At 37.2% G+C, this 26,077-nt stretch overlaps 1 protein-coding gene across 2 annotated transcripts in view; it reads left to right on the top strand.

Annotated features, from left to right (window-relative positions):
- DDAH1 (dimethylarginine dimethylaminohydrolase 1) overlaps window positions 1-26,077 on the top strand; it is a 212,884-nt gene that overhangs the window by 173,962 nt on the left and 12,845 nt on the right. For both annotated transcript variants that reach the window (XM_025051936.1, XM_006919372.3), the window contains exons 3-4: window positions 5,810-5,883; window positions 6,684-6,803. In XM_025051936.1, the coding sequence (XP_024907704.1) occupies window positions 5,810-5,883; window positions 6,684-6,803 (194 nt within the window). The remainder of the gene's footprint in view (window positions 1-5,809; window positions 5,884-6,683; window positions 6,804-26,077) is intronic.

Here is a 26,077-nt window from a genome sequence, read left to right as displayed (position 1 = left end):
TTTTTTAATTACCAAAGCAAAAATGCTAAATGCAGAGAATTTGGAAAATATAGAAAAGCGCAGAAGAAAAAAAAACAAAAATGAACTTTCATTCAAAGATAAACATTTCAATATTTGGGTGTATGTCCTTTTAGTACACTTGTATGCATATATTTACATACATTTTACAAGAATGTTATCAGTATATACATATCATTTCGTAGATTTCGTCTACTAGTTCTTCTATAATGTGAGTTTACGGGTTAGTTTTGCCTTGTGTGACAGTATATCTGGTTTGCATTTAAAAGATTCTTAATTCAAGATGTTTCATTTACAAATAATTTTCATTCTAGCTGGCAAGATGAATTTAAATAATTATCAATGAAAATTAACTTGGCTTAATATCAGATGAATAATAGCAAAAGTCAACAAATATGAATACCTAATATTATTATTGGTCTAACTGGAATCAATTTTTACAGTAGGTTTAATATAACTACTAAAGAAATAGTAATTTCAGCATTTAACCTTTCTAGCTCTTTATGATCCTATTACGATTTTGTAACATCATGTGCTAAAATCTGGATTCTCAGATTCAATCTAGTTGTACTGATAAGCAAGACAATCAATAATAATTTTTAATTTATAGTGAGAGTTCATTATACCTTATATATCAGAGAATTAATATCTGTTTCACACATGTAGCCTTAACAGCAGAGGCTGATCCCCAGAAATCTTGGAATATAGCCCCAGGTGGCCCATTGGAAGCATGAAGCTTTATGGAAGTTTAATATTTTAGACGATGTGAATTTTTTATTGAATCCCGTGTATATAGACAAAACATAGCCATCTTCTTTTTCAAATAAAAATAATGTTTTGCTTTACTTACATTTTGATATAATGTTCCTGGAGGAGGAGGAGGATTTATCCTGTGACATTTGAATGTCACATACCTATGGGTGGGATCACTGTGTTGCTGAGCTCCAGGGGCCACCATTCTTATTATAGGTTTGTGAACTGGGGTTGTGCACTGCACAACTTGTGCTACCACTGTCAGTGGCAAAGGCCCTGCCTCTGGGGTTTGGTGTGCATACCCATTGAGCCAAAAGAACACAGAACAAGCAGTCAAAGGGGCCTACACTTCATTCTCGACTCCAGATGTGTCCAAGCAGACTTGGGCATTCTTTGAATCTGCCTAGTAAGTTCCCCTTAGAATATTCTTTGTGTCTTCCATTGATGGCACTTTCATTCTTTTTGGTAGCGCAGAACAACAGCATGTTTCTTTTAGAAAATAAGCTTTTGTGAAAAGCTAGATGTGTAAATCACATTTCCTGACAATAAAACTCCTTTTTACCAGAATGTAGCCATTTAATAAATTACTTTTAAACAGGTACTGATAATATTAGAACTACAGTTTAAAACAAGCTGTATTCACAGCCATTTAGTTATCTTAACAGATGAACTGAACAGATTCCCTAAAATCTTCTCAGTGTTATGGCGTAGCTTATACCAGGAACTTCTTCCATTGGTTAAAGGTCTTTCCACAGCATCTCAAGCCTGATGTTTTTGCTCCAACTTCTAATTAGGTACTAAGCATTGAGGCTTGCCTTTGACACTATCTGTAAACTTTTTTGGGGGGTGGGGTATATTTAATATTTAAGCTAATATCTTAGAAGTTATTTTATTCAAAGCTGAAATCATATTGGGATATTAAGACTTTATCTGCTTAACACCTCATTTGCACCTAATATCTGGTCTGGCATTCTAATTCCTACTTCTCAATTTTTTTTTCCTTTAAAAAAATTGTGGTAAAATACATATAACATAAAATTTGTCATTTTAACCATTTTTAAGTGTGCAATTCAAGTGGCATCGATTACATTCACAGTATTGCACAACCATCATCACTCGATTTTTGAAGTAGGCAGAGCGGGGTAAGAAACAAAATCTGTAGTACTTTCACGTGTTCTGTATCCTTTTCCTGCTGTAACTCAGCTTCATTAATTATTGATGAGGAAATGGACAGAAGGAGAGCAGCTTTCCAACTCCAGTTCCACTGGGAAATCTATCCGGTGAACAGCTACTGGCAGAAGTTGTTTTAATCCTATTTCTCTTAAATAGACACCATCAGTTTACCTCGACTTTTATTTATTTTTGTGAAATATGGAGCATATAAGAAAGAGTTATAAAATGTTTATGTACAGTTTAAAGACCAATAATAAAGTGAACACCTGGGTGCCTACCACCTGGCTTAAGGAATAGAACATTGCTAGGACCACAGAAGCCCAGTCCCAACCTCTCTCTCCTCCCAGCCTGAGGTAACCACTGTTCTAAGTTTTGTGTTAATCACTGTCTTGTCTTTCTTTGAGTCTCACCTCAATGTATGTATTCTTAAATTATGTGTTGTTTAGTTTGACTTCTAATAGCTTTATGTGATTAAAGTCACACTGCATTGTCTTGTGAGATTTTTCTGCTTTTGATCAAGTTTGATACATGTAGCTATAGTTCATTCATTTTCACTCTTGTGTGGTATTTTGTGGTAAGAATAGACCATGATGTACGTGTTCTTTTTTTCTGATGTGTATTTGAGTGTTTTTCAGTTTTTGTCTGTATCTTCAATGCTGCTATGTACACGCTCATGTGTGTCTCCTGGGGACATGTATAAGAGTTTCTCTAAAGTAAAAAGCTAGAAATGGAATTTCAGGTGAAAAACTTTTTCTTTGCTTCAATGAGATGACTATATAATTTTCTTCTTTAATCTATTGATGTGGTTAATAACATTAATTGATTTTCTGATATTTGACCAGTCTTGCATCCCTCGGAGGAAGACAAACTTCATCATAGTATATTCTCTTTTTACTATAGTGTTGGATTTAGTTTGCTAATATTTTGTTTAAAACTTTTGTTTCTGTGGCCTGTAATTTTTCTTTCATGTTATCCTTGCTTGGCTTGTGTAAAAGAGTTATATTAACCTCATAAAATGTGTTAGGGAATATTGCCTATGTTTCTATTCTCTAGAGTCAGTATTATTTGAATTGCCTGTTCCTTGAACTTTGATAGAACTTACCTATAAACAGACCTTGTGGGCTGGTGCTTTCTTTGTGGGAAGATTTAAACACTTTTTTTCTTCAGTGATTATGTGATTATTGAGGTTTTCTGAGTGATTTTTGGTGAGTTGTTTTCTAAAATTTTATCTATTTTATCTAAGTTTTCAAATATTGGGTTACAAAATTAATCGTATGTTCTAAATATGTTTTAAGCTTTACGGCAACTATAGATATGTCCTTTTTTCATTCATAATGTTTATTGGCGCCTTCTCTTTTTTTCTTGCCAAAGATCTGTCAAATTTTTAAATCTTTTCGAAGATTGAACTTTTGGCATTGTTGAACCTTCTCTTGTGTGTTTCCTGTCCTCTTTCTGTTTCTACCTTTATTTCCTTCCTTCAGATTTCTTTGCTTTTAATTTTGTTCTTTTTTCTTACTTTTCAAGTTGGAGTTTTGTCTCTTTAATTTTGAGCCTTTCCATCTCTTAAAGCTATGTAACTTTTCCCCAAGTTCTGCTTTAGCTGAATCTTTCATGTTTTGAGATGAATAGTTTTGTTATTACTTCTAAATGTTTTCTGATTTCCATTATGATTTATTCCTCTGCTCGTTAGTTGAAATAATGTAATAATGTTTTTTTAAAAAAACATATTGGCTATTATTTTAAGTTGCTGGGACAAAGACTCAAACATATAACTTATCTTTCCTTTATGAATTCTGTTTCAAGTAGACCAAATACTTGATTGAGGAAAGTTTTTCTTTTTAGAAGTCTAGCCAGTAAATGTAGATCCCTAATAAAATAATGGATCAGTGTTCATCAAAGGATGTTAAAATCTTTATACGAAAGCTTGATGGGGAACTTCATATAATGGAGCAATTAGGCTGATACCACCTGAACACACTGATCACTCTAGCATCACTGAAACTGACAGTCAGTCATGTGCTTCATGATGTGGTGTAATAGAAGCATAACCCCACCATCGAAGTACTCCTATCGAAAAAAAAAAAAATTTGAACAAGAATCTAATTAAGCGTCTACATGAAACTCTGTTTATGGAAAATATAAAGCATAAAGGAACACTTTAATGTTAGATGATACACAAGGAAGCAATCAGCCAAATGCAGAATGCAGGATAGTCAATAGGACAAATAATTGGTTTCTCCTATAAAGAATGAGATGAGGAAGGAAAAGAAATTAGCATAGAAGAATATACCTTAAGAGACATAACAACCAAAACAAAACTTTTTAGTATTTCAGGAAGGCCCTTTAGGGGATCTAACCCACCATACTGCCAGAAACAGGAGTCCAACTTACTTTTAAAAGAAAATGCAGTTTGCTTTTCTTTGTCCTTTTCTATCTCCCTTTAGTCTTTGCAAATGGGAATAATGTGCAAGCCCCATTATAAATTTGTTAAAATTTGCATAATGCATTAAATGTTTTTCTTAAAAATTATGTATAGGTCTAATTTATAAATCTATTTTATTAAGGAGATTTAATTTTTTAAATCATAGCTGATGATTTAAGTGAGTCCACTTTTATTCAATAAAAGACATTTTCCTAACTTAAACCTTAATTTGCATGTAGTGAATTTTCTTAAGGGACAACGCAGTCATACTATTACCAAAAAAAAGTCAATTCGCTACCAAAGATTCCTGTGTCTGCCAACAACATGAGCCATTAGAATTTATCATAATATCATTTGACATATGTCATTTACCCCTTTTATAAGTATGACATAAGGATTAAAGTAGTAACATTTGTAAAATCTATCAAGCAGTTTTTTCTACATGGCTACTCTTCTACTTTACCCTACTGTTCTGGGGCAAAAATATGCTAATTTATCTTTGAAGAAGTTTCCTCTCCTTTCATGTAGAATTCTTTCCAAAGAATTAACAGAGGATAAGAATCCCCACATTTATGTTTTGCCAGGCTCTCTCTACTCTAAATTGTTTGTTTGCCAATAACTAGGAGACCATTTTTATTTAGTGTTTTGCCTTCTGAGAAGGAAAATCACAGTATTTCAGAAAAGCCAAATTAGAAGAAAGTTCTGTCCTCCTAAACTTTAATATTTGTAGACAAGCATCTTTAATCTTTTGGTTTGAAATAAATAGATGCATAGTTTTAAAGACAGCTCAGAGTCAGACCTGAAGCTCAATCAGCAGTAAACTCACTTTACCAGGTGATTTCTTCAGCCCTTATATCATCATTATAAGAAAAGGCATCCAACTTTATCAAGAATGTCTAGTGTCATTCTTTTAGGGGAAAAAAAGAAGCACTGCTAACTTGTCATTGCTATTACTTAATTTCTGATCACAGATTATTAATGTATTTAATTCTATTATTTCCTAAATAAAAACTTTATTCTCTTATTCTGGTAAAATATACATAACATAAAATTCACCATCTAACCATTTTCAAGTGCACAGTTCAGAGGCATTAACTATATTCACATTGTTGTACAACCACCATCACCCATCTCCAGCACCGTGTCACCTTCCCAAACTAAAACTTCATATCCATTGAACAGTGACACCAGTTCCCCTTCCCCTCAGCCCTTGGCAGCTACCTTTCTACTTTCCACCTTTATGAATTTGAAAAAGTTTATTTCTAAGGGCAATAGTTTGAAATCAGATTTATGTAAAAAAAGCAGGAGTCAGAGTATAAATACGCCTGCCTTCTGTGGTAGGAAAGAACTGTGCGATGCTTTAAGGTTGTTATTTATAGATAAATAAATAGTGTGCCGTCACTGGTACCACCCGCTCACTATGTTCCGTGACATTTATTATAGGCAGAGAATTTTTTGTGGGCCTTTCCAAAAGGACAAATCAACGAGGTGCTGAAATCTTGGCTGATACTTTTAAGGTAGGTAAAAGATAATTTATGCCTGGCACAGAATAATTACTTAATAAATATTCATAGACCTATTAAATCAATAGGTCATGAATAATAATATTTACATGTCACTGGCTTTACAAAATAATTCCTAATATTTGTAAGTTTACTAGAATTTTAGAAGTTATCAAATTCAAATTTCTCAATAAATAGGCTTTATTGGGCTACCCAGCAGCACCAAAGTTATCATGACCTCTGCTTTCTCCCAGTATATAATCATACAACACAGATGTTTATGGCACAATCGATGACTTAAAAAAAAAATCCAGAAACCGAATTGATCCTAACATGAAATGTGGATTTTTCAGACTGGAATCAAGGATCACCTGTACTTGGGTGCCTACCATGTGCTAGAAACTGGTCCAGGTGTTGCCATACATCCTTTTAGGTTCTCTTTACTCTATTGCTCATTAATAGGTGGCTCACCAGACTGCTTAGGAATTGCGAGAACCCCCATGAAGCTCTGTTACCCCATGAAGGTGTGAGGCTGTAGTTTGCACAGGATATTCAGGCACATCCTTCTGCAGTAGCCCACTCCAAGCTCAACTAACAAAGCTGTTAACACACACACCTGGAAGAAGGCTCTGTACTTCCTTCTAAGAAGCAGTCTTCATTTAACTAGCAATACCAAAACCTGTGGGTTCCAGTTTTTCTTCCAGATATTTAGGCCCCTGGCAGCCTCCAGAGGAGCAGGCATGTTTCAGGCAGGTTTAAATCAGTTTTAGAATTATTCTGCAATGCCAAACTGCTTGTTTCTATTGTATGCATAGGACTATGCGGTCTCCACAGTCCCAGTGGCTGATGTTTTGCATTTGAAGAGTTTCTGCAGCATGGCTGGGCCTAACCTTATCGCAATTGGATCCAGTGAATCTGCACAGAAGGCCCTCAAGGTAAATACAAAACTAGGCACCTTCGAAATGCAGGAAGCAATGCCTGCCACACAGTTTTTCTAATTTTGTCTGCTAGGTGGGCAGCAAGCAGAGGTGACAGGGAGAGAACAAGCTGGTACTTGAGCTTTCTCTGACATGCACTGTCATGACCTCTCATTCATCAGGAACTAGGAACACCTAAATGCAAGAAAAATTCTTCACTGACAAACCACTCTTACTCACACACCACGTTTCCTAGAAAGGCCATGATTCAGAATAACAAACACCAAAGTCATCACAGTGATTTGTGATGAGGGTGCCACCAGGAGAGCTCTTTGTGATCTTTGTCTCTTAAGTCAGTAATTCGTACACAAGGGGTCATTATATTATTTTTATCCTTTTGTATATCTGAACTATTTTATGACAGTCTTTTAGGAAGCCATGATTCAGAAGTACCTAAAAATTTTAACTTCTTCATATGCATTTAGAATACTTAAATTTTAGGACAGGAAGTTTTCTCATTTCACAGTTGAGAATAGAAAAATTACGACTTGTCCAGGGTTACACAGCTAGATCGAGAGTGGAATTCATTGATAATGAAGAAGGCCTTCCATGTTACAGTACTTTACAGTTCAAAAACATTTTCTTTCTCTGTAACTAACAACCCCATGAGATGATGTGGGTGCTAAATAAGGGCAAACACCATGTATGTTTTGCTCACCTATGTATTCCTTTATGCTTAGCCCACAGTGAACCCTTAATCAATATCTGGTGAATGGATGAATGAATGAATGAATGAATGATAGAGGTGGTATTATCTCCATTTTGTAGATGAGAACTAGATCAAGTGACTCACCCTAGAAAGTGGGCTGGGACTACCACCCCTTGCTCTCTAGTGGTCCTGCACAACGGCTTACGTGACTTACTAAAGGATCAAAGACAGAAACTCACTTAGATAAAGAGAGAAAATCTGTGTGCCCCAAGGTGCACAATTTATTTATTTTTTCCTATCAAGTCTTTACTCTAGTACCACAGTGCTAGACTTGGTATACTTTGTGTGGGAAGCAGTCATTGCCTCTCAATTGCCGAATTTCTCCTATTCATCATCTCCAGTTTCTTCAACCAGTTCACCTGGCCTTTCTGTCTTCCTTTCTCAAACTGCATCCTGGATTGTATTTGTAAGACTTTTAACAATTGTTGCTGAACAATCTGACTCAGAATTTAAATTTGATGGCTTTCTTATGTTTCCTTTAGAAAATGTCTTTTATTCTGCTTCATCTGGAAAGCTTTGTTAATTTTGAGCATATGAAAAAGATGGTGTCTGGAAAGAGAGAATTTGATGAAAGGTGTCACTCGAGAGTCTAGGAAGATTATTTTTCTCCATAGGGATTAACTGTGGTGTTTATCCATGGTTGGTCTACACGTGTCTAAAATTGATTATAAGGGAAGCAGAAGGCTGAAGCTGGCTCATACTGTGCCTTTGTGTGAATTAGAAAAGAAAAAAAACCTCCTCTAGGTGGACAAATTAGAAAAAGTAGCCCCATTCGCCATTCTGGATAGACCAGGTTCCTAACTCAAATATCTTGGTGCCCTAACTCAAATAGTCCAGAGAAACTAACACATAACAAACTAAGAGATAATACAATATGGTAAACTAGCACTATGTTATATGAAATAGCTCTAACTACCGTTCAGAGAAGAGAAAGGAGCTCCTTGAGGGCTAGATATCCAGAGAAAGCTTCATGGAGAAAAATGGGGCTAGATGTGGATCTTAAAGGATTTTTGGCAGTGGGCGATTCAGTGAGAGATTGTTCCAGGTGGAGACATGGTATAAGCAAAGACTGAGCAAAGTACATACATGAGATCTGAGCAAACTGGTCCAAGTAATAAAGAGTTTTCTTATGGGCTCTCCTGGAGATACAGCTGGATGGGGACTGGTGAAAAGGTAGGGACTTAACAGTGTGGAAGAGGATGAGTTTATGCCCATGAAGCAGGAATCTGGGTACCCCACGAGGCTCTGAGCAGAAGGGTCTGTATTGCTTCAGAGACGTTGGATCATCATTCCTTTTGCAAAAAAGAAAATTTTACGGAGAAGGCCCTGCGGTTAGTAAAGAGGACCACTGATGACCTAGAAAAGAAAGCCAAACCTTTATAGTCCTCTTTCCTGTGATGTTTAGTCGAGTTAGTGTTAATAGTGTTTGCTCTATCCTTAAAACCTTCTGTGTCAGATGTTATAAATAAGCCTCACTGACTAGAAAGGCATTCTGTGAAGATCATATTTCCATCAGCAAATGTGCTTCCTAAACCAGGGGCCTGTGGAGTTGGCAAATGCCTACCTGCCATGTTCCTAACATCAAAAAGGCCCTCTTACCTTGCAGTGAAAAACAGGAGGACAAACCGAACCGAATGATGAGCTTTCTGTGAGGGCCTGTTCTCAGGTCAACGCTTGGTGGGTCAATGGGATCCAGATTAACGAACTGAACTGCTGATGGAGAACATTTTTGTCTTCTTTATTAGAACAATCAGTGAAACTAGTAGCGGGGTAAATCCTACTGCTTATTTGGAGACATGAAAGCATGTCGGTTTTATTTTTATCATTTCACGGGTGAAAATACCGAGATCGATTGAAATAAAGCATTTTGAATAGGATCTTATGGTTTCAGAATCAGATTTCCTGGGTCTTGATTCTCCTCTTCCTAGTCGCCCACCCCATCCCATGTGCATTCTTTTTCTATTAGGAAGTCTTTCCTATTATTTCGCCATAGATTGGTTCTAGTGGACCTTCCCCTTTCTCCTCCCCTCTCTCCAGTTATCCCCCTCTTCCCATTTTTTTGCTGGGATCCAGGAAAGATGTGAGTTCGGTCCCAGATATGTTTTTCCCTTGCAAATCTTCATGTCTCAGTCTCGTCTCTATAGAGAAGCCTCTGGCCAGTTGGGTATCTCTTTGAAGGGCATAGCATTTAAACAGAGGTGAATTGTGCCTTCCCGTGCCACACACTGAAAGCTTGATTACTTCCTACATCTGTCACTGCTTGCAGAGTAGTTGTTTCCTTCAGAGTCTGAAAACTACTTCTTACATATTTATGCAAAGCTGAGAGCCCAAGGGTTTCTTATTGCATTTAAAACACTTTCTAATGGCTTACAATCTATTTTTGGTTAATGAAGTAGATTCTTATGAAGATAGTCATCAGACCTGTTTAGGTTGTAGTAGACTTAGTAGTGTGTGTACTGTATGTTTCAGTGAAATCGTCCATCTAGGAAGACTTTAGCAACTCTCTGCTAAAAATCCCAGAACATTTTTTTTAGAACACTTTTAATACAGTGTACATTTAATAGACATTTAACACAGAGTATGTTTAATACAGGGAAGACAAAAAAGGAGGACATATTATTACTGCATTTTACTGTTGACATGGCCAAGGTACAGGGGGTTAGGTTGATTGAACCAAGTCCTAAAGATATTTAGCATGTCATGTTAGAAATACTATTATCCAAGCAAAATTAGTCTTTAGAGCAATTGGCCCTTTCTATATTTTTTCTCCCGTACTTTTTATTATTCCCTTCATGCCCCTGGGCAACATTTTCCTTCATTCTGCCCCTCTGGCTATAAAAGAAAATAGTGTAAGATTAATTAATTCATACATAAGCAATAGACCTGTATTTTGTATCTTACAGAAGGAATGTTTACCTTCTCAAAGATATGAAAGCTCCAGTTGCTGGACAGCCAGAAATGCTGCTCACAAACGTAATTTGAGCAAAAGAAGTCAATCTTCAAAAAATATATACGTAATTATTTCATTCATTTAAAGTTAAACAAGAGACAAACTATTCTTTCGTTAGCAGTCAAGATAGTGGTTACTTTAAGAAGGAGAAAGGAAGTTGTGGTCCATTGGGCCACTTTGTATGTTCTTAATTTTAAGTTCAGAAGAAAAATACATACATTATATTGTTGGAAGCGGGCTGTGATTAACTGACAGAAATAATTCTCCAATAGTTAAGGTCTAACTTTCAAACTCCTGCTTTACCTTCTACATGAAGCCCGTCTTTTCCACAGACTAACCTGTTTTTTATTTTTTTAAGAAAAAAGAAGAATGAAACTTTGTACCACTTAACTAACATCTCCCCATTTCCACCCCACAGCCCTTGTACAACTTAAATATATACAATTATTAATTGTTAATTATACTTCAATAAAGTAAGGGAGGAAAAAATGAGATAGTAAACAGTAGATTTGTATCACATCCCACCCGTTCTTTTTCTAGATCCGTTTCAAAATTGACTTCCTTTGAAAAAATCTGGATTTATTACGTGCTCTCCGTCATATGAGGACAGGTTATAATTCCTGCCCTTGGGAGGAATTCACAGTAATGATTTTTAACTCAATCTTCTTGATAGCATTTAGTCCTCCAGTCAGTTGGGGGAAAGAGGGTAAAGAAAAAGGGTAAGTAAGAAGGAAGGAAGGAAGGAAGGAAGGAAGGAAGGAAGGAAGGAAGGAAGGAAGGAAGGAAGGAAAGGAGGGAGAAAGGGAGGGAGAGAGGAAGGGAGGGAGGAATGGAGGGAGGAAGAGAGGAAAGAAGGGAGGAATGACAAAGAAAAGGAGATGGGAAAGTAACGGGGAGGGGAGTAACATTTAGCCAAAATTTTCCTGAAACTAATCAAATGAGGAAGTTCCTGACTTAGCAGAGCTCAGAGTTGGAGCTTGAGGGGCTGTAGTACTGACAAGTAGGGGGCTGTGCCATCTGCTGGCTGGACAACAAGTGGAGCACTCTCACCTTCCGAACCCCATGCAGGAGACCAGTTATTTTTTCCTTTTGGCATCTGCAGTTTTGTTTAGTGGCCTTTATTAATAATTCTATTCTTTTGTATCATAAGGAATTATTATTTTAAATACTTTTAATAGAAGTACTAAAAAGATGTGGTAAGAAAAGAATTATGAGGTCACTACTCCATTTTTGTCTTTATCAGGTAATGGAGCTGAAATACAGTAAGTATAATTCCAGTAGACTTGTAATTTTAAATTAAAATACTCATAATACATTTTGACGGAAATGTCTTTTAGGTTTATTACCTACTTCCTGAAATAACTAACTGCATTTGTAAGATTCCTTGAATGAGAACTTGGGCTGTTTTGCAGCTAATTTAAATTGCATAGCACAAACACATTTTTCTTCTGAAAGACTACATAATAGAAGTCACTCAGACAGTATTTCCTCTCATTTTGACTCAGCTTCAGCATTAGTTTAATGTCCAAAAATGTCCATGTTATTTTATATACGATCATATTTTGAAAAAAGAAGATGGAAAAATCCCTTAATGTGCTTTGATTTTGTACTTTTTTTTTTTTTAATTACCTGGAATTTCCTTTAATGACAACAGGAACAGCAATAGCAAAAACCAAAGAGATAAATGAGAGCTAACTAGTATCAACAGGAAAAATAAAGAAAGAATTTTTAATTGTTGTCACAAAGAATCATGGTGTATAGCCACAGATTTCCCACGCTGGATCACTGTTATGAAGGGCATACTGACAATTTTATTGTAGACTTAATTTAGTCTTATTATCCTGTTGTCTGTTCTAGTTGTATTCACCAGATCCACAAAACAATGATTTAAAAAACTACCATGTCTGAATTAAAAAATTAACATAAAACCAAATAGTCTTGTAACAACTGTTTACGCTCCTTTGCCTTGGCAGTAGTTGCCTTATCTGACACTATTCCCAGAGCTGTATGCCAGCAAGGCTAAGGTAGCCAAACTAAAATGCATTGGCATAATAGGGCAATAAATAATCTGAAGCCGTAAGACCAAAACAGCCATGATGAATTTCAGCACTAGTCCCAAGGCAGGAAGAAGGCAATACTGGCCAAGTAGGAGAAAGGGAACCATAACGTTATTTTTTTTCTCTTGAAAAATACAAGAAAATGTCAGGGGAAAAAAGGGAGGAAACTATATTCAAACCGTTGTTCATTTGGTCCATTACATGATGGGACACCAAAAAGTATTCAACAGGCTCTATGGAATGCTATAGAGAGTATTCAAGCATCTGTTGGGTGGTTGAGCAAATAGTCTTTTAAGGGGCCTTTCAATCTGAGACTCTTGCTTGCAAAAGGAAACATCTCTAAATGTTCTTAAATTAGTGGTTCCTAATGAGAGGTATGGTTTAAAATCACCTGGGAAATTGGTACAGCCACTATGGAAAATACTATGGAGGTTCCTCAAAAAACTAAGTATGGATCTACCATATGACCCAGCAATCCCTCTACTGGATATTTACCCCAAAGACTTGAAAACTCATATTCGAAAAGATATTTGCACACCGATGTTCATAGCAGCATTATTCACAGTGGCCAGGACATGGAAGCAACTGCAGTGTCCTACGATAGATGATTGGCTAAAGAATCTGTGGTATAATGGAATATTACTCAGCCATGAGAGGTGAAATATTGCCATTTGCAACAACATGGGTGGACCTCGAGATAATCATGCTAAGCGAAATAAGCCAGACAGAAAAAGATGAAAATCACATGATATCACTTGTATGTGGGATATAAACCTAAAAGCAACAAATGAACAGGACAAACAAACAGAGAATCATGGACATGGACTATAGACTAGTGGTTACCAGAGGGTAGGGAGTGAGGGAGTAGGGGGGAGATAGACGGGGTAACGGGTGTCAAATATGTGGTGACAGAAAGAAATCTAACTATGAGAGGTGAATACACAATGTAAATATGCCTCACTGTTAAAATGTACAACTGAAACATCAGATTTCGTTAACCGACGTCACCATAAAAAAATTATTAATTTAAAAAATAAAGTAAATAAAATAAACTAAAATCACCTGAGGGACTTTCTGTAAACACACGGCAGAAGATTCTGATGTTCTAGGTCTGGAATTGAGCCCAGGCAGTCTTTTTTTACAAGCTCCACAGGCAATTCTGGTGCACAGACTAAGTCGAGAGCCTCTGCTTTTGAGGATTCCTAAAACTTCCGATAGCACCTGAATAATGTGCACCTGAAGAGGCCAACCACTATGTAATATAGGTACAAAATAACATACTCCAAGTAGCAGTAAAAGTAGAGCAAGTATCCAAATTAAAGCCATAGAATGCTAGAAACTCCTTACCCTTTTGCTGCCTAGAGTACAACTTTGTATAAACTTAAAATACAATACCTAACTGGGTAATAACTGAAGTGCCATCATTAAATCCATTTGGCATGCTAAAATTTCTTACTAAAGTATTCTGAGCTACCAAAAATTGTTAATGTTATCATTTCCTGAGAGCAGGGTATTTGCATTTGACTCATGTTTCCATATCCCTTTCCCCAACACACACACAGTTCTCTCTAACAAGACCTGATCTTGATGTGTGAAGATCTGTGGCAAAGAAAAAAGATTAAACTTCATGCCATTACTGATTTTAGAAAAGAACTTAACTTTTTTAAATAATAACATGTCACTTCTACTGAAGAAGCGTAATTGTCTAGAAGGCCAAAATGGCTACAAGAGCAAAGCAGAGAACTTAGAATCCAAATTCACAGGTTGTCTTTCCGGCTCTGCCTCCCACTCTCCTTGTGTGACCCTGGTCTCCTGTACTCAGTCTTGACTTGAAAAAAAAAAAAAAATTGAATCAGCCTCACTAGGGAATGAGAGCTTCATTCCTCCCTATTGGAAATTTCATGATATGAGTCGAAGTGAAAGACTGTCTTGGGTATACAGGCACTTGGCAAAGAGTAGCAACCATTTAATTATGAAGTACCAGTGATAAGGATAGTTCCAAAGCAGGTTCGCTGTAAGCTCTTGACCACTGTAATATCATCCTTTCAGTGGCTGTAGGTGATGGAAGACTTGTGTTTAGCCGAACATCTTCATGCCTGTTTGAGGACAGAAAACCACAGATGACTCCAAACTAGTTCCATTTTTCTTTAAGATTTCAGTGACATATATAACTATTAAGTTGGATATCTAACAAATGACATCATTTTCTAATTCATGCACAGAAATCTAATAGGAAAAAAAAAGGTAGGGTTTCCAAAACCTTGTATTACTATCTTTTCTGCAAAAAGACTTTTTAAAAGGCAATAGAAAGGAGATCACAGTTGAGCTTGAAGCCAAGGCTTCTTACGCACATACAGCAATATTTACTGAACAGCAACTATATGAAGGATACTGTCCCGAACATGGAGGACACTGAGATGGGTGAGAAACAGTCTCTGTCCTCAGGGCTCCTCCAGCTTAACTGGAGGGACAGGATGAGACATTTAAAGATAAATGCCGCCACAGTGTAACACAAGGTAAATGCCTGATAAATGGTGCAAGGTCCTAGCAGAGGTATTAAGAGTTCTGAGGACGGCGTGATCACAGGAGGCAAAAGTCAAAATCTGAGCGAACAGCATGCTGTATACTGGCACAGAGGAGGAGGGGTCATTACAAATAGGACAACTGGGAGAATATCTATTCTATAATCAAAAGACAATGTCTAGAACAAGGGGGTGTGTGCCAGGAAAGCAAGAGAGTCATGGTCCAAAATATAGGTTGAGCCTAGTCCAAAGGCCAAGGAATTGAGGTTTTCTTGTCTGTGGGCTGTAAAAAAGCCACTCAAAGTTTTCTTAGCAGAAGTATAAAAGCCGAAGGCAGTATTTCAGAAAGATGTCTGACATTCTTCTTGTCATGATTTAACAGGAAGAAAGACTAGGAGTAATGAAACTAGTTAGATACAATCACACAGTCTGTGGTAAAGGCAGAAGAGAAGGGTCTGGACTGGGAATTGGCCATGGAAATGGAAAGGGCCATGCAGAAGCTAAGGTCTATTAGAGAAGTGACTGGTGGACCTGAAGGCGCTCAGGAGGAAAAAAAACCAGATCAACACTTCAATAGATATTTATAGAACTCCTGTACTTTATCAGGCACTGTACTGGGCCCTGGGGGACAGTGATGAACAAAATGACTTCAGAAATGACTTCCAGATGGGGTGGCTTTAGTGGAATTTTTGGAAAAGAGTTCAGATTTCTCCCTGTTACCATGAATTCAGTTCTACTAATCTACACAGGAACAAATTACAGAAAATTATTTGGCAAAAGTATATTGCTGGATTTCACTGACCTAGAGTCACATGTTGAGAACTGTGCTATACTCAGATGCATCCAAAAGGCAGCAGCTCTGGTAGACACTGGATGGCTAAGCCTGTAAGACACTAACGAGGCTGGCTCCCATTTCAGTTTCCGCTGGCAGCAGTCAGTGGCTCATCCAAATTTGCAGTCTCTCTCTTTTACCCTTTTCCATTTATTTTTTTATTGTTTCTATCTACTCACTCTCAAGGCACGACAAAACAATTACTTTAACATTTATATCCCCTTCATCTCCAGCAGTGTCCTGTTGTTTCTTGGCTGAACTGAGTTGGCAAAAGGCTGCAAAAAAAAGCCAAGATGATTCTTGCCTCGTGGGCTGAGATAGTACATCACAGCATGACCTGTGTGACACTCTCAGCTATGCCAGCATCGGTACCCATGATATTGAAGGGATTAGGAAATGTGTTAGTTGAGCTGGAGGGAGGATGGTTGAGTTTTGGGTTACCGTTTCTCCATGGAAATCACATGTATAAATGCCTTAGGTGCTGATGAGTATCCTATTGCTCAGCGGAAGGCTAATAAAGCATATGATAAAACGTAGACACTAAATTAGAAGTGACATTTTAACTGTGAATTATTCTCAGGCCTCTAAGGAAAACATGCACAGTACCTGCTACGATGCTGAGATTTGGACCATCCTTAGAAATAATGGCATGCAAGCGCAACAGATTAAAAATAAATTTGCCACCACTTTCCTGCAAAACTATTCCACTAGTATTAGCCTGCTCTTAACAACCACTTGCAATTTCTCCTTATTTTCATCTTTCACAGCGTTCTGAGTCCAGAAATCTTAAAGAATATTTCCAAATCTATTTTTCACTTATGGTCACTGGATGCTGTGGTTTGGGCCCCATGTTTCTCAGAAACTATCTGTCTACAAATGTGAAAGTCAGCTTTGGAGATGGATTACAACAATGATTCCCTTTTATCTCTTTCTGAAGTGGGACCAAGTTCAAAGCGGTGACCACATATCCAGAGGTGACTCATGGTACAGAGGGTTTAAAAAAAAAAAACATTTAGAAATTAAATGAAAGTTGTCAAATCTGTTACATTTTGTGCACATTTTCTATTCATTTACTTCCTTTTTTATACATACCTTGGCAAGTGGAGGTCTATGTAGGTTAGCTACTGGTAGTTGTAATATCAATAGCAGTAATAATACCTTTTAGGTGTGAAGATCATGTTAATTTAATTTGAAAAGTCTAAGTTCGTGGTTTTCAAACTTCAGTGCACCCAAGGATCACATAAAGTGCACATTTGAAATGCACTTCACATTCCTGGTGTTCACCACAAGAAATTCTAATTCAGCAAGACTGGGATGGAACCCAGGAACCACTGATTCAGAGGCAGGTAATCCATAGACCACACTGTGAGAAACACTGGCTCTGTCTGGAATTTACCAGGCATCAGTTCCTATGCTAGCATTTGAGGGTGGGGGAGAAAGTTTATTCCCAAAGTAAATTGTTATGTCCTTAAACAAAAATGCCACTTAATATCATTCAAAATAATATCATATTGAGTAAAATAACTGGCACTTCAGAGAAACAGCTGTCACGTGGAAGAAAACTATTAGATCTAGTAGATCTCTACTAGATCATTGAAATACAAATGCTATGAAGAGCTAATTTTTCTCTTAAACACTGTGTCTTTTGGGGGAAATGCTCACAGAATAAAAGATATTTATCATTTTATTCTGTATTCCATCTAGTGTCTTTCTCACTGTTGATAACATTTGTATATTAAAATACAGTGTATCTGCAGTGAGTACTCATTGCTCTAATTCTTATTAGGTGCATAGACCCTTGGACTTGAACAGAGAAGTCTGTATTCCTTCTCAGCTCTGAAGTCTTGTGGCTTGAAAACAAACATGATAGCACATTCTTCAAGTAGGAATAGTGGAAGAAAAAGGGAAACCCCAATCTCCCCAGTCTCCATTTGGATACGATGTTTGTCTGGTCCCATCCCTGAGCTTGTTGGGGAGAATTTGAGAGGGGCCTCTGGAGAACAACCAAAGCTGGTTAAAGTCAGAGATTGAGTGACCAGTATTGATTACAACTCCTTGTTCTTCACAGAAGGTTGAGTCTGAGTGAGCGTGTCTTATAGGTAATTGCATTAAGAGATTTTAGGAAGATTTTGAATTATTGAAATGCACTGCTAAAAGATCATTCATCCCTTCAACATTCAACAAAAATGTATTGAGTGCCTACCACATGTCAAGCATTGTTGCAAGGCACTGAACAAAGGGCCTGTGATGTAATTGTGCCTCCCTGGAAGCTTTTCGATAATCATCTTTGCTTCTGGGGTGACTTGAATACCTTGACTCAATTTAATTCAAACAATATGTCAATTGCCTAAATGGGCAGAGGTTAAAATATGTGTAGTGGGAATGTAAAAGAAATATTACTCTCTGAATCAGCTAATGGCAGTCAGCTAGTTGCCTTATTCTTCGATTTCCATTCCAACTTTCCTTCTTTATGAATTGAACCTTGAGTTTTAAATGAACACATTGCCACTTGGAATTAAGTCTGCTTTTCTTAGCTTCCTTTGTACTGAGTATAACAATGAGACTAAATACTTCCCAATGAGGCGAAAGTATAAGTGCTGGAGGAATTGTGACCTTCTCCCCTTCTTGAATCTTGCTGCTTAAAAAAAAAGAAAATAATGTCTTTGTTGGAGCTCCAATATATATTTCATTCCTTGAGAACAAGGGCTGTATTTCAGGTAGGGCAGAGCAAAAGCTGGGAGTCTAGACCCCTGATGACTGTCAAGTCTCTACACTACACTATGACCTCAAAACTCCTTTCACATGAGAAAGAAATTTTTTTTAATTACTTTAGGGGGTAAGCATAAAGATAAAGACTGTCTTTACTAGCAATTAACAGAAACCTCGATTTGAGGCAACTGAAACAATGAAGATTTATCAGTCCACATAGTTCTGAAGTAATGCAGACTTTGGAGCAGTTTTGATCCGTCTGCTCAAAGATGCCATCAAAGAAGCAGATTCTTTTGTCTCTTCTCCGCCTTTCACAGATGAGCTCCTATTCAGGGGAGCACAGAGACTGCCAGCAATTTCTGGCTGCATGTTTCCTCACCCACATTCAGAGAGGGGGACATCAGTCCTCTCAGAAAAGTAAGAAAGCTGCTTTCAGATCTTGATCATTTTTATTAGTCCAAATCAGTCATCTCTTCATTCCTGAATGAATAACTCTAAACCCTGGGGTGAATTATACTGTAGCTACATTCCCTGACTGCACTGAGGCACGTTGAGACATTGCAGCAAACTCACGGGACTGCTATGGCATATTTTAGATTTTCAGAAAGAATACTTGTCGGATTTCACACACAATTCTACTAAGTTGTTTGGGCCTAACTACTTAATAAACTAAAGTGTTAGATTTGAGGGATTTGTGGGGTTTATTTTGTTTGTTTGTTTTGAGGGGTTGTTTGTTTTGGGGTTTTGTTTGTTTTGTTTTGACTTAGAGACACCATGAACATATTACTGAGACCTAAGGGTACTGTGAATCAAGAAAGGAACCTCTGGCCTAGAGTCGCAATCTTAGAGTCAGGGGTAGAATTAGCTTCCCCCCAATTATGTTGGCTTTACAGGAAGGTGTGGGTACACAAATGAAAAGTGGGGTTATTATGGAGAAAACAGGAAATTGATGTGATGGAAGCAGCCACAATGTCTACTTAGACCCTTGGAAGAGCTAAACTCTCAATTCTTCTTAGGAGGAAAATTATCTTTATTTAGGAAAATGTAAGTCCGTTAGGATGAAAGGTGAGACACTTGGAGACTTGGGATCAGCAAGAGACAATACAGCAAAAGGGAAAGCAAAAATGTCCTCCGTTAGAAGCAATGGGAATGTACAGATGGAGAAAGAGGAAAGAAAAGGAAGGAGAGAGGTCTGAACCACAAATGAGAGTTGTCAAGTCTTCGAGGAACACCAGCATTTTGTATTCAATTTTAAGTGTTTATATTACTGCCATATTCCAATCTGCCAAACTTGAGAAGAATCTATTACCCTATGAGAGTAGGGGTTTGTTTTGTTTTGTTTTGTTTTGTTTTTTTGAGACAAAGACTGATGTCTCCGCTTATGCTGGCATGGTTTAAAAGAGAGGTAACACTTGTAAACAGCATTCTTCAAATGGATCTAATTCAGTGGAAGCTGGGGCCAGAGATAACATGAGAACATAAGCTACTTCCTTTCGCCCTCCCACCTTCTATCCCCAAAATTGGTGGAAATTATGGAGAGGGCACAGGTAGTGGTTCTCAATTCTGTCTACATATTAGAGTCACCTGGGGGATCATTTAAAAAAGAAATACTGATGTTTCACTCCACTCAAGGCCAAGTAAATAAAAAATCTCTATGGTTGGGGTCCAGAAAGCTGTATTTTTTTAAAAACTCCCCAGAGAACCACTGGCCTAAGACATTCCACAAATCAAGGAATAGAGGTGCAAGACAATCTTATTTAGAACTTGAGGAGAAGAGAGATCTCTTGACTTCGGAGAGAAGAAGGAGAGTGGGGAGGGGCTGACATTGTTCCTCTCGGTGCCTCTTAAATTCTCTCCACCAAACTAAGACCAATAGAAAAGGCCAGGACTGAGTCATGAGACTTAGGGACTAGTTTTCACTTTGCAGCCCACTATCTGTGTGTGGTTTTAGGGAAAGCACTTAGTTTTTCATCTCTCTAAGCTTCTGTAAAAGAGAAATGGACTTGATAGTTTCCAAATTCCTGCCTAGTTCTTAAACTTATAATTCTTAATTTTCTATAAAATGACATCACTTTCCCTGGTGCTCAGAGTACCTTATCAACATTCATTATCTGACACTAACAAAACCCATATCCAGACAGAAACCAAGATTTCTCCTTTCCATTTCAGAAATATAAAACTTGAAAGTCCTCACACAAGAGTAGGCAAAGTAGAGATGGCTGTTTTCATTAGTAATGGCTTAGTTGTAGTCATTTGCAGGGGTGTCTTATAAAAGACATGTGGAGACAACTGTTTTCTTAAATACCAATTTATTTTCTTTCAAGGATTTTATTAATTTAGAGGAAGAACAGAAGAGTAAACAGTATACTTATTTGGAAGTTTGATTTCTTTCTCTTTCTTTTTTTATTTTCCTTCTTATTTCCCATAAATTTGGTCTTTTCCTAACATATGAGTAGATTTTATGGCTTTCTCCTAAAGACAGTGGTTCTCAGCCAGAGGCAACTTTGTTCCCCAAAGGCAATCAGCAATGTCTGGAAATATTTTTGTCACAATATGGAGGTTTGTGGGGGGATGCTACTGGCATATAGTGGATGCTAAACATCCTACAATACACAGGACAGGCCCCACCCAAAGAATTATCCATCCCAAAATGTCAATAGTGCGAAGTTAAGAAACCCCATCCTGAAATATGAAGGAGATCTGTCAACTCTGTTTCACAGAAATTTCCATTTTTGAGCACATCATAGTTAAGGTACTTCTCCCTGATGCATTTAGGGACAGCAGTGACTCTTGAACATCAAGTAGTCCATGCCAGCAACAGTGTTTTTCAGTAGCAGGGAATTAAACAGTTATATACAGTACAATATTTATTAGATTTTTGTGTAACATATTATTTTCAGGCATTGGGACTACTTAGTGTACATGAGCAAAAATGTAATAAATGTGATACAATCACAGAAATTGAATAACAAAGTCATATGTCACTGCCTTCATGGATGCAGAGCCAACCAGCCTTTGAGGGAAGCGGAGTGTGGGGCCTCTGAATTGGGATGTTCAGGCTCCTTCACTAACAAATTCGGTGGTGGGGTGTGGTAAACAAGTTTTATTTTGAGCATGTATGTATATAAAAAAAAGACCTAAAGGACCCATATTGAATTTCAACAGTGGTTACCCATAAGGAAAGGAAGAAGAGATAGAAAGATGGGACAGAGCGGGGAGAAAGAGGACTTCAACTTTTTATTTTAACACTTTAACAGTAAGGCACATATATATTTACGCTGTGTGGACTTCAATTTTTTTAAATCAGCTTTATTGAAATGTAATTTCCATACAGTAAAATTTACAAATTTTAAATGTACAATTCAATGAGTTTTGACAAATGTATTCAGTTATGCTAAGTCCAACAGAACTTTAACTTTTCGTATTTGAATCTTTTATATGAAACTTGTAATTTTGTTTATGATATGTATTGTTAATAATTAGAAAAATGTTTTTAGAAGAACTAGTTGAAATTGTATAATCATACCTCACCAAATTTTGTAACAGCGGCTTAGAAAGATGTGTAAACCATAGCAAAATAACCAGAAATAAAAGGAAAAGGTGATGTAAAGTGGGAAACAATGATTTGAACTGAAGCCAAGTTTAAGAATGCAGACCATGGATTCTCATTTCCTTGTTTACTCATAGGACATTCAGACTTTAAGCTTCCCGTCAGTCCATGTGAAAAGGGAAACTCCATCACCTTCTCTTGTATGTTTGAGAGCTTTAATGAATTTAGGCTCCTGTGTAGCAAATCCAGTTTGCCATCATTCCTTCCAAGAGTTCATGATACCTTGACTATCAGTGTATTTCATAAACTCATTAAAGGTTAATCCCCAATGAGTTTGTCCACCCATGAGGAAGCAGAAGTTACAAGGGGCAACTTTTAAAGCTAAACTTATTCATGGCATTAACAGAGGGTGGAAGGCAATTTCAAGTGACTCCATACATAAAGCCAACTTACGTTGAAATCTAGGAACCAAGTGTTATAAAGCCACGAAATCTCCTATGTAGGGCAGTGGTTTGCTAGAGCCAGCTCCTACCACTTTATGAGGGCCAATTGTTAAATTTTTAGTAATTTTGCCAGCTGCTTGTTAAACATAGTCATTATTAAACATTCAATTATATAAACTTAACAATTAAATAAATTATACTATTATACTAAAAACAAGGGTAATCAATATTTAAAACTCATTACTTCCTAATTATGTTCCATTTTACCATTGCTGTGCTCTTAAGGTTATTTATATCTGTTGTATGTGATATGGTGGTAATATTATACAATGGTGTGCCATTGCATATCTCTTCTCAACTCCATATTCATATTTCACATTAATAACTTGAAATTGGGCACAGTGGGATGTTTACATTACAGAAATCAGCAAACACTACAAAACAGGGCATGATTTATCATTTTATTGATTGTCTAGACATAAGAAAGTGACAGAAAATGTAATCTCACAGATTAAACTTAAAAGTAAGTCATGTGTGTAGCCATTTCATTGAGAGGGAAAATGAAAAAATATTCTTTTAGTATTCAAAAACTGTTAGGCTGCAAAGAATTCACTCATATTATTGCCAAACCAGCAAAGTTTCCAATATATGTCTTCATTGTATCACTTGTCTCATTAGTGTAAACAAAAAATATCAACCAACATGCATGTGGGAACTACACTGATTTGTCAAATGCAACTATAGGTTGGCCTCAGATACACAAGCACTGAAAAAACAAACAGAAGCATTCTGTGAGAATCAACTGGCAACATGACATTTACAGATGAGTATTGAACATTTTATTATTTATAAATTATATGCTACCCATCTTTTATGTCAGTAAGATATAATAAACGTACGTAGGTATATTGTACATAGATTTCTCCCCACATTTACCAGCACACTACTGCCTGGAACTGAAGACCTCAGGACACTAAACGTGTGCCAAAGACTTTTTTCTTAGCCACCTAGGCTGAGTACAATTTAATAGAGTTATTGGAGGTCGATGATGATTTTCTTCATCCTGTTCCAGAAAAAAAAAAAAAAGAATGCTTTCGTGTGGGCACAGACTCTTCCCTAACCCTTTCACAGTCAACTCTTTCATAAATGGACAAGTAGTCTGAGTAGAGGATTTTGAATGACTCAATGCAAAGCAATCACAATTATTGCAAAAAAAAAAAAAAGTTTTACTGCATGCCTTACTGATGAAATAACCAGAGAATCATTTGTTCATACAGAGAATAAGCATTAATCCATGAGCAGTTGAGTCAGAATAAATGGGGCTGGTCCTGAGCCTCATTGTAAAGTGTGTGTGTTTGGCTGTTTCTGGTCTCTTACCTTGGAGCCTGCCCTGCCCCTTAGCTGCTCCCAGAAACAATAATGCCTTGTCATCCACTGTCTTCTTCCATTCCCAAAGACTTTGCTCCTCTTTCATCTACTTAAAGAACATAATCCTAGCTTCCAGGAAACCAACCCAGGTAGTCCAGCAGCAACTAGGAAGGCATCAGGGGCCAGACCTTCTCTGTCTCTATATTTTTAAATATTTGCATGTCAAATAAATTAGCCCCCAGGCTGCCAATTTGTGAGCTCAGAGTCTAGTCTTTCAAGGTATATCGGCAACGTGGTAATTTAGCGTGACAGGAAAAGGTGAGCATTTGGATGTTGACATACCTAGACCCAAATTCTGGATTTACTACCTTAACATATGACCTTGAACAAATTATTGAACTTCTCTGAACCTGGGTTTTCTAATCTGTAAAAATGTTTTGTTTTGAGAAATGAATCAAGAATTGATGAACTATAAATAAATAAGAAATAGCTCAGTAAATGCTCCAGTTGTTTCTTGGTATCAAATGACCCAAGAGAACCTGAAAGATTAAGCCCCCAATACCCAGAATTAATTTTTGATAATGAGATTTAGGGTACAGGTGTCTGGGGAAACAAGCATAATCAGGGTATGACTTCGATAGTCAAGTAGACAGCTGTATACTGTACTTATATACAAAACATAACAGTAAGACTGGGAGATTCGCTTCTGCACATTGCTAGTCTTAGCGAATGCATGGGCAGGGGTAAGAAGGAAGGGTAGGAGCCCAGATTTTGCATTTTGAAAAGGGTGCTTTGGTATAAATTTTTTTCCTCTCCACCTCTGAAATCAGAAGCTTAATCAGGGCTGTGACTCACCCAGAGAATCTCCCTCATTCCTCTTGCCCATGTACAGAGCTTAGAGTGGGAGGTTTTCCCAGACTTCCACAAAACTTATTTTTGAGGGTCCTTTCAGAAATGGTTCGTGTGAGTGTGGTTGTAGTTTGAATAACAGAAATCTTTCCTCCACATATTCATGTGGGTCTTATATCTGAGCAAAAGCAGCATCTTCAAACATGAGAGAGAATTTGTGAAGGAGATGGCAGCTAGCTTCGAAGGGAATATTTGGCATTGAAAGTATGCCCAGATTTAACTAAAAAGAACCATGTAACCTCATTCTTGGAATCTGTACAGCCAGCCCATCAATTCAGACAGATGTTTAAAAGATAACCTCTCTCAGGTTCTGTTTATGTTGACCTGATCTACCGAAAGACTATGAAAAATGAAAACATGATATCAATTCTATAATTTTATCCATAGCTATATTGACTCAGCCTTAAAAGGTCTGCCCAGACTTATTGCCTGCTCTATCGCTATGCCCTCAATAAACTCTTGATGGATGAATAAATAAGTCAATGAATGATTTTAGATATCCAATAGCAATGAAAAGTGTGCTTGAGCACCACATATTGTATATCTCAATGGAATCTAAAATCAGTTGCTTTTAATATTGGCTCAGTTTTGATACGTTTAGATGGGTACATATGTATGTTTCATAGGATGATCAATTATGAGCAAGCCAAAAATGTGCTCTGAATATTTCCTAAATATTTTAAATACCTTCTATATTCTTTTACTTCGGCATTTGACCAATATGTCCTAAATTGTTCTGTGAAACAACATACCCCAGGAATTTTTTTTAATTGTAATACAAAGAAACTATGAGTAAGAAATGAGAGAATGGAGCTGCTTTCCAGTCCTTTAGATGAGAAAATTCCCAGAAATGTTGGGAACTGCCGGAAATGCCTGGTTGTTAATGCAGCTAGCTATATAAATTCTCTTGGGCGGAAAGCCAGACTCTTCCCCCTCTGTTTTGTGACAGCTCCACTCTGGGGAGCAAGGCCGGTTCCTCCAAAGCAACAGCTGTGTAACAGACCGCGACGTGGCCAAGACGATACTCAGAGCCGTTTCCTCTCTACTGCGTGCCTTCTTCATTAAGGAAGTGCCTATGATGGAGTGAGGTTGGCTTTCTTTTTCCTGCCAACATACCCTTCACTTGCTTGTCCTGCCTTAAATTATAAATTATTATCTCCTGAAGGCAGAGCCTGACAACATT

This window comes from Pteropus alecto, unplaced genomic scaffold, assembly GCF_000325575.1.
Source record: "Pteropus alecto unplaced genomic scaffold, ASM32557v1 scaffold25, whole genome shotgun sequence".
Taxonomy (NCBI): Eukaryota; Metazoa; Chordata; class Mammalia; order Chiroptera; family Pteropodidae; genus Pteropus; species Pteropus alecto.
This window is presented reverse-complemented; position numbering and strand designations above follow the sequence as displayed.